The 8,675-nt window shown below is 44.3% G+C and overlaps 1 protein-coding gene across 1 annotated transcript in view; it reads right to left on the reverse strand.

The window, feature by feature from the left end:
- Positions 1-1,160: 1,160 nt before the first annotated feature.
- LOC118785966 (integrin alpha-4-like) overlaps positions 1,161-8,675 on the reverse strand; it is a 26,176-nt gene continuing 18,661 nt past the window's right edge. The window contains exons 19-28 of the mRNA XM_036540931.1: positions 8,036-8,134; positions 7,627-7,703; positions 6,462-6,551; positions 5,732-5,813; positions 5,334-5,441; positions 4,724-4,849; positions 4,492-4,617; positions 4,087-4,182; positions 3,631-3,750; positions 1,161-2,824 (exon numbers count right to left, since the gene is read on the reverse strand). Coding sequence (XP_036396824.1) covers positions 2,735-2,824; positions 3,631-3,750; positions 4,087-4,182; positions 4,492-4,617; positions 4,724-4,849; positions 5,334-5,441; positions 5,732-5,813; positions 6,462-6,551; positions 7,627-7,703; positions 8,036-8,134 — 1,014 coding nt within the window. The 3' untranslated portion in view covers positions 1,161-2,734. The remainder of the gene's footprint in view (positions 2,825-3,630; positions 3,751-4,086; positions 4,183-4,491; positions 4,618-4,723; positions 4,850-5,333; positions 5,442-5,731; positions 5,814-6,461; positions 6,552-7,626; positions 7,704-8,035; positions 8,135-8,675) is intronic.

Below are 8,675 nucleotides of genomic sequence, written 5' to 3' on the forward strand. Positions count from 1 at the left end.
TCCAGGCCATGCCTGAGACCGTTGGGGTACTCTAGCTGTTAATCAGCACCCCCTTGTGGCCACTGAGGTAGTAACTCAATACAGAGAGGAAGACAAACTGTTTCTTTCATTTAAAATGGTAATTATTTGTATTTTAAACAATCTTTTTTTCCTGTCAAAAAAAGAAAAAAAGAAACTGCCCTGCCACAAGCAGAAATCTGAGACTTCCAAGTATATAACTATTGAAATTGATCACAAGGCACTGGCAGGTGTGACTTTTTGTAACTGTGTGGAGGAGTGACATATTTGCGTTGGTGTAGAACTCCACTTCCCTCTCGGTCTGTGCCCTGGGGTTTGACAGGGGTTTCTGACTGCAGAGGAACAGCCCAACAGCCGGACTTCATCCCAGGCCACACACTGCAGCCACTACTCCAAGACACCCCCATTGACAACACAGAGCTCAGCTCAGAGAAAACAGCGCTTCTCCTCCAACTGTTCTACCATCAGGCATAGATGGAGAGCATCTGAACTCCTGGTCGAATGGTTGAGTATTCTGTTTACCTTTACAGAACACTGCACCACCTGGTTACAGAGGGGGCAGCTCAGCCAGCTGAATTACTAGATTGGTTTGTGTGCATTCAGTCTTAACAACAGACTCAGTAAATTGTGATCTGGGTTTGTAGAACTCCTCATCGCAAAGAAATTTCCCCAGAGCCTTCTCCAGCTTCTCAAATTCCTCAGTGTGAATGTGAAGGTTGGGTGTGGCTGAATTTGTGCTGCCCTCTCTTGTGAAGGTCATCCAAGGTCATCTCGGTCCACACTACACATCACACACTCCCTCTTACTTTACCTTCCTGCTCCAGACAGATGGCAATTCCATCTAATGTCAGGATAAACAAGATGACATTATCAGATGGCTGTTTTTATAGCCAAGTTCATGACCGTAACTGCCAAGACTAAATATTTGTGTAACACATACAGATGCGATGCTTAACCCAAATGCAATCTGTCAACAAAGTTCATTTTTTCTCCACAAAATTTTATTTTTCAGAAATGATAGATTTCATGGTACAAAAATTAATTTATAAAAAATAAAATAATTTCATACACACTATACGGAATGTGCTTTTCCTGGAAAAAAGAAGAAAAACAACCAAACAAAAGAAAAATCTGTTGCAGACTCCTAAAACCTCCACCTTTTACAATGAACCCCGTGTCCTCATATACCAACATGCTTCATTGCTTCATTGCTAAACAAAAATCTGTGTGACATTCATGAGCATCTGAAGAGGCGCGCGCACGCGCGCACACACACACACACACACACACACACACACACACACACACACCACTGCACAGTGACACTGCACTCTTTGCTTGGCTGCACGCAGCCTGCAGGAGTCATCCCCAGAGATCAGAGCGGTTAACACCTCCAGTGCATGCTATCAGCTAAGAAAGCTTTCCCTGCAGAGCATGCACAGAACTCTTAGCCGCCTGGGTCATTCCTGTCACACACACACACTGGGTTCTGCTGCAGTCTTGTAAACTAGACTCGTGGTCACGTGTGGTCGCATGTGGTCACGTGTGGTCGTGTGTGGTCACGTGTGGTCATGTGTGGTAAGCCACTGGCAGCCCGGGGACGTACAGTGGGCGTTGGCCTCCAGACGGCGGGGACAGCCAGCCAATCCTGAGTCAGCGTCATTCAGCTGCAACGCCACATGGCTTCATTCGGAAGGAGGCCTCACGTTGTCCCTGCACTGCACCGCACCAGGAGAAGACAACGCAGGCAGAGTCTTTGAGCCAATCACCTCCTCTGAGTGGGTTTCTTGCCCACAAAGCTATCCGCTGAAAGCCCTTGAGAAATCCATAGTGGTAAACACAGCGCTACCCGCTGAGACCGGTGTGCACAGCCATGCAGAGGTGAGTGCAAGTTTGCGCTAGCGTGACACTGAGAGCAATTTCGAAAAAAAAATCCCCAACAGATCAACAGGAAGCAAAGATTTCATTCTAACGGGAAACGAAAAAAGCTTCTCACCAAATGTGGTTTCAACACATGAGCTGAATTTAAGACAAAAAAAGTGAAACCCATATTTCAATGTAACAGCCGACAGAACTAAAATACTGGAATCTTTGACTGATGGGTGAAGATTTGTACATTTAATGCACGTATATATACACACACCTGTTAGTTCATGTATATATACTGTACATAAATATATTCACAAATGTATTTATAGACATGTACACACAAGTGCATTCTTAATTATGATCAAAGGTTTCAACAGTGCATTTTCTCAGCAGGCACAATGAAACAGGTGCTGGCACCCCCCCCCCAAAAAAAAAAAAACAAAACACTTCCAAGAATGCAGAATGCACCTTCGCCACTTCCTGACATCTTCTTGTGAGGTAAAATGTCATGTGACTTCCAGGAACATTCCGACTCATTCAATTCAAGAGATAAAGTGCATTTAGTCCTGCTGACAGAAAACCAATTCACCTCACGAGACAGGCTCCCAGTCACTCGCTCTGAGCCCCCATACCACTGCATCCTGATCATAGTTACACTAGCATCTCTATCGCTCTCATAAATACCTGCGGTCTGTAATTCTGGGCTGTGTTCTGAGCATAGCAGCAGGCCTACATGTTCTCCCTTGAATTTCCATTAAGGCTGTGAATGTGTAAGTTGTGTTGATCTCTCCTCCGTAAGGTTTCTTTGCTGTGACGTTATGTACACATATATACACGTGTATCTGCGTTAGGAAACGCTCTCGTTCTTCGGCACGTAGTCCCAGCTGTCTCTCTGCATCTCCTGCTTTTTCTTAATGTCCCTCTTAAAGAATCCGGCCTGGGGGAGGAGGAGAGCAAGGCAAGGTCAGTGAGCACACAATCAACTGGAAAGGCAAAGGGCTGTTCGCGGACAGTTACCTTACTTAAATCAGAAATTTCTGTTTAATAATAATTTACACAGGAAAACTAGATCATTTGAAAAATTTGCATTACGGACATTACAGCATGTACATGAGTCACATTTTTACTGTATTATCACTTCCCCATTCATATTAATAACTTGTATATCTCATCACTGTATTTTTTATACTCAGAACAGGGCTCTTTTGTGTGTGTGATTCATGCCTCTTGGCAAACTCTTTGCTCTTTCAGTACAGTACAGCGCAGCGATCAGAGACTTTCCCATGAGTGGGAATGTTTCTGAAGAGCATGGCTAAGGCTTCCCTTCCAATATTCTGCAGGGATGCATTTAGAAACAGCGGGGTGATCATCCATCAGCTGCACTCAGCAGCATTTAGGGTTTATTGCTATCCAGACAATTGCCTCCAATGTCCCCGATCAGTCTGAGAGACCTGGCAGGAACAGCTGTCACACTAACAAACAGAGGCACTGACATGATGACTTACATTTCCAGTAGCAATTTCCAGTGAATTGTTTGCTAGTCATACACACTAAATGGCAGTGGGAGCTACACATCAAATTCAGATTCAGTGTGTTCAAGGGTATAAGTGATGTATCCTTCTGCATGGTACTGGCTGGCAAAGCTTTCATATTAAAATGTTACCACAAGCAAGATTGTAGGTGTCCGTCATGAGATCCAGAGGACCGAAGTGTCAGGGGCTTCGTGCAGGAGGGAAAACTCACCATCCACAGGATGTATATGAGTAGAGCCAGAATGAGTATTCCCAGAGCAAGGCTCACTATGGTTACGAACGCCTCCACCTGCTTCGTCGGCTTCTGGTTGAAATGGGCCTCCAGGACAACCTGTGTTATCAAAAGAGTGCAGATCAGCCATGATGCCCTGGGCCTCCTCCAGCACAGCTTACACAGCCCATTGCTCCCAGTGTAAAGGCGGAGGGATCCTTTTTGCAGATTACGTGGTACAGAAGAGAAACTCTGCAACAACTGTCCTGACACTGGTTTCTCCTTCTGCCTTAACTTCATTCTAATTTAACAGGTTATCCAGAGAGTAGGCGTTCATTTGAACAAATTGGAAAAGATTTTTTTGATTGCTGAAATTGATTTGAGTAGTACATCTCATATCAATGAGAACTGTCTGAGAACTGCAGTCAGTGCTGTGTCTGGGGGCTGGACACTCACCTTGGTGAAGGGGTTCTCCTGTATGAACAGGTTGTAGGGACTCTCCCTGGGTGTTGCAGTGGCTGTGCTCTCAATCAGCATGATGGCTTGCCTTCCCTGAATGAAAACACATCATTAAAAACAGTCAGGTACAGAATTTTTGTATCCATGTAATAGTGAAGCATGTTTTCAAATTCTGCAGTCCTTCCTAGTGGGGTGTCTCTGGGCAGCAGTGTGGCGTAGTGATAAGGAGCAGGGTCCACAACTGAAAGGTTGCCGGTTCAATTCCCCACTGGGTCACCACTGTTGTAAATTGCCTCAGTAGATATCCATTTGTATAAAATTTGTACATGAACATCTGCTTAATGGCAATAATGTAATGTAATGTCAGTTTATAAACACAAAGCCAAACTAAGGGATCCTCACAGGGGAGAGCTGGAGAACAGCAGGGTTCAGCTCCACCTCCATCTGAATGGTGGCCTCCTTCCCGATGTCCATGTCCCCAAAGCTGCACACCACGTTCAGACACAGCTGGTCATACCTCATGCAGTACTGCGGGAGGAGAGCAGGTCGGGTTAGGATAAAATCTGGCCACAACTCACGCGCCACTGACAGACGACACTCACAGCACCGCACACCATGCAAAGACAGCACTTACCATGCGCCGGGTCAATGTCTTTGAAAAGAAAAAGACCAGATCTTCTATGAAATATGGTTTTGGCACATTGCAGTCATCGCTGGTGGCTTTGGCAGAATCATTAATGTAACACGACCCGAGAGAAGTCTAGAGAGGATGAGAAATCGAAGGCCAGGGATACCGTTAAAGCATTAATACATGTTTCCTTGATGACTACAAACATGAAAAAGCAGAACATGACATATAATATGAATATATATATATATATATATATATATATATATATATATATATATATATATATATAACAATGCACATAACACATAACAAGTTAAAAAGATGGACATCTTCATAATGTTGTTGCAGACTCCCAAAACTTCCACATATATGGTGCAGTACTAAAATATAAAATATATATTTACTATTGTATAGTTATCTTCTTCAGAACATTTCTAAATTACAGTTTAACACAAGATCAGTAATTCAGTGTGGAATTGCACAAGCAACTACATACAACTACATAAAGGCTTTTATGAATGGCTATACGATGAAAGCATCTTCACGCATTTTCAAGTCATTCAGACACATCAAGTCATTATTCAGTTAACCATTTTGAAGAACATTTCCATACCTGTACGTCCACAATGTTGAGTAATCTGTACGTATAAGGTGCCAAGGCTTTGGGAATATCAATCACAACTCTTGTTTCAAGGGCTTTACTGGGACCAGCATTTATAACCTGGAGGCACAAGCGCAAAAAAAAAAAAAAACCCATCAGAGATATGAAATATCTCCTCTGGATGGTCACATTTTGCTTCAGGTAAACAGGAGGATTCAGCCACTGTGAGGTAACCACAGAACCACAGGGCTCTTAGCTGAACACGTTCACACAATTCGTTACCTTTCCGTCTGCAGCTACTCTGCTGCAGGTAGTTAAACAGCACACAAAACCACAGCCTGCTTTGTACAAACACTGCGCAATGTTGCCCCTGTAAAGCCGGCGTCTGTGCTTGCTTTGCTCGGGCTTACCTTAAAGGTGTAATTGAACCTCTCTGTATAGCACCCAGATGCCTCCTCATCTCCAAAGACAAAGGCCGTAGGAGATACAAAGCTACATGGGGGAACAGGAGAGATGGACATTTTAACTCAAGACGATAGAAGAGGAAGAGTTTGGGGACTCTGGCATTTCTTGAACACTATCGGACAGCACTATGAGGAGTGTGATATATGTACAGCGTTATGCGTTAAAGGGTCTGACTGACTTCAGCACAGCATGAGAGAATGCAAGGCAGTCAGGACTTCCTCTGCGTGGCGAAAACCTCTACGCTGCAGAAATGGTCTCTGTGGTTTGACGTCTCATGAATTCAGCTTGTGCTCCTGTCACCATATTGGTTTTTATTCGACCACATGTGCGCTCGTATATGTTTCTTCACCAGCAAAAACTGTTTTGCAATGATCGTGTGCTTTCTCAGGCGTTCTGAAAGTTGGTTCACATCAATCAAGATGGAGGTGATTTTTCTTTGATTAAAACCGCAGCGGGGTTATTCTGTCACAGAGAGGAACCAAATTTCAATTCTACTGAGGTACATGCCTGCCAGCTACAGCCTGTCTCACCTGTCCTGTCAGACAGCACAGACAGCCAGAGCCCTCCTGTCTCAAGCATGCTTTTGTGAGCATATTGGTACTGTGTTCTCATGTTGCATGCTTCAACAACACAATGAAACACCGCAGAAGAAACATGGTAGGATATAAAGCTCACCCATGAACATTTAGGTCAACTCCGTATCTCAACGGCAACTTCAGATGGGCAAAGTTGTCATGGAGAAGGTTTTCATTTTCGAAGTTGTCACTGAGAAAGATCATATTCAAGTAAACATTTGTGTTAGAGAAATTCAGAGGTACTGACAGTAACAGCAATAAATGGCATTAATGAAAACTATTACAAACAACAGCATATAACATTAGTCAACACAGCCAAATTTTAAAACCTAGAGGACCTTCTTGTTTATCCAGACAATTAGACACAAACCTCAAAAATCGTGTGAGCTCATGCGTTAGTTAACAGCAGTTAACTGTTCAAAGAGAGCACCTGCAGACCTTGAATCTAATGGCTCAGCTGAGCTGGATGTTTACTCTTCCCTGTTATCTCCGAGTGAGACATGGTCAGCTTGTCTCCCGGGTATCCATTAACCCGAACACGCTCGCCTGCTGGCTTATTTCAAAGGCATTTTAAGGATTTGAGTGGTAGTACTCTGTACATACATGAACTTCCTTACACGCTTTACTGACCAAAAACACTGCCTCTGTGTACTGTCTCTCTTTCTCTCTCAAATTCAAATTCAAATGAGCTTTATTGGCATGACAAAAACTCCATTTGTATTGCCAAAACATTTCTACATACATTAAAACAAACAAACAACAAATACAGAAGTGTGAATGCGTGTGTTTGTGTGTGTGTGTATGTGAGTGTGTGTGTGTGTGAGTGTGTGTGGTGTGAGTGTGTGTGTGTGTGTGTGTGTGTATTTATTTCTTGAAGTGTTTTACCGATGGAGTGACTCTCTTTCTCTGTGGCAGGCATCCACATACCTAGCTGCGACTCTGGCACTATCTTGTTCCTCTCCTAGTAATATTCTTAGAACCATACTGTCCTCAAACTTTTCAAAGTCTGGGTAGATTGTTTTGAATTCAGGAAAGAATTTCTTCCGGATATCTTTGAAGTTGCAGCATTCACTCAGGAAGTGGAGCTCTGTTTCTATCATGCCCTGGCTGCAATGGGTACACTCTCTCTCGCTCCCTCTCTCCCTCTCTCTCTCTCTCTCTCTCTCACTCTCTCTCTCTCTCTCTGTCTCTCTCTCTCTCTCTCTCTCTGTCAGAAGCCCTGTAGACAACTTCACAGAGGTAAGAGGCAAGAGCGTGATGTGTACCAGGTTGCGGTGACGGTGACGTCCAGGTCTCCAGCATTGCTGCTGTGGTTCACATCAAGCAGGAAGCTGATGTTGAGCTACCAGAGAGAGAAGGAAAGAGTGAGAAAATGAGAAAAACACCATTAGGCCTGGTCTTGCTGCTGTTGCCCTGACAGGATGTTGTCCTCCACAGTGGAGTGAAAACAGTTATTTTTTTCTGACACAGTCATGGTTGGCACCTTATGCTAATTTTCAAGGTAAAGCAAACTTGTTACAAAATGTTAGTGTATAAGAATAAACTATGATCGGAAATGAGACTAGCTGCCTAACTGTAAGAGAAGGCCAGTTCACGGTTTCCTTTTTTTGTCAAAATGAACCTTAAATGTGAGAGTGAAAGGGCGGGAATTTTGAATGCCAGTATTTCTCACACCTTTTCCAGAGAGCTGAGGTGCAGGCTGCCCACAGTGCAGTCCATCCCCACGGCAACCTGCTTCTCCTCTGCAACATTGCAGGTAACATGCCGCTCCTCCTGAAAGCACAGCAGCACAGTCAGACCAACATCACCTCTGCACGAGGCCCTCCCAGGCCAGGCGGTCCAATGCCCCATTCCCATCATGCAGAGGGATGCCGACTGCTGGAATCCTATTCGTCTGCCAGTTTGTCAGGACAAATTCGCATTGATACTCTGCTGATCAACAGGCAGTTTACATAGACCCCCATGGATCTGACAGGTCCTCCCACTCAGTCTGTGCGAGAAGAGCAAAATGAACACTGCCAAGCAGTAGGACTGCCCTTTTCAATTAGCTCATGGCTGCGTAATGTTGTCTTTGGATAACAAGACAGACATATGTAATTACATCTAAACCACTGTTCAACCTCTGGAGCGAATCTGTACCTTTCTGCATTATGTCGAGTTTCACACTCTGATTTCAGTCAGGTTTGCCATTTCACCTGCAGCCATGTCATCAACCAATGAGCCCACAGCTTTTGTTCCACTGGGGATAGGGGCAGGTATATCAGCAGGTGCTGCCGGTGTCTCTGGTCTAAGGCACCTGTGGGTTGTGGCCTTC

Source organism: Megalops cyprinoides, chromosome 11 (genome assembly GCF_013368585.1).
Source record: "Megalops cyprinoides isolate fMegCyp1 chromosome 11, fMegCyp1.pri, whole genome shotgun sequence".
Taxonomy (NCBI): Eukaryota; Metazoa; Chordata; class Actinopteri; order Elopiformes; family Megalopidae; genus Megalops; species Megalops cyprinoides.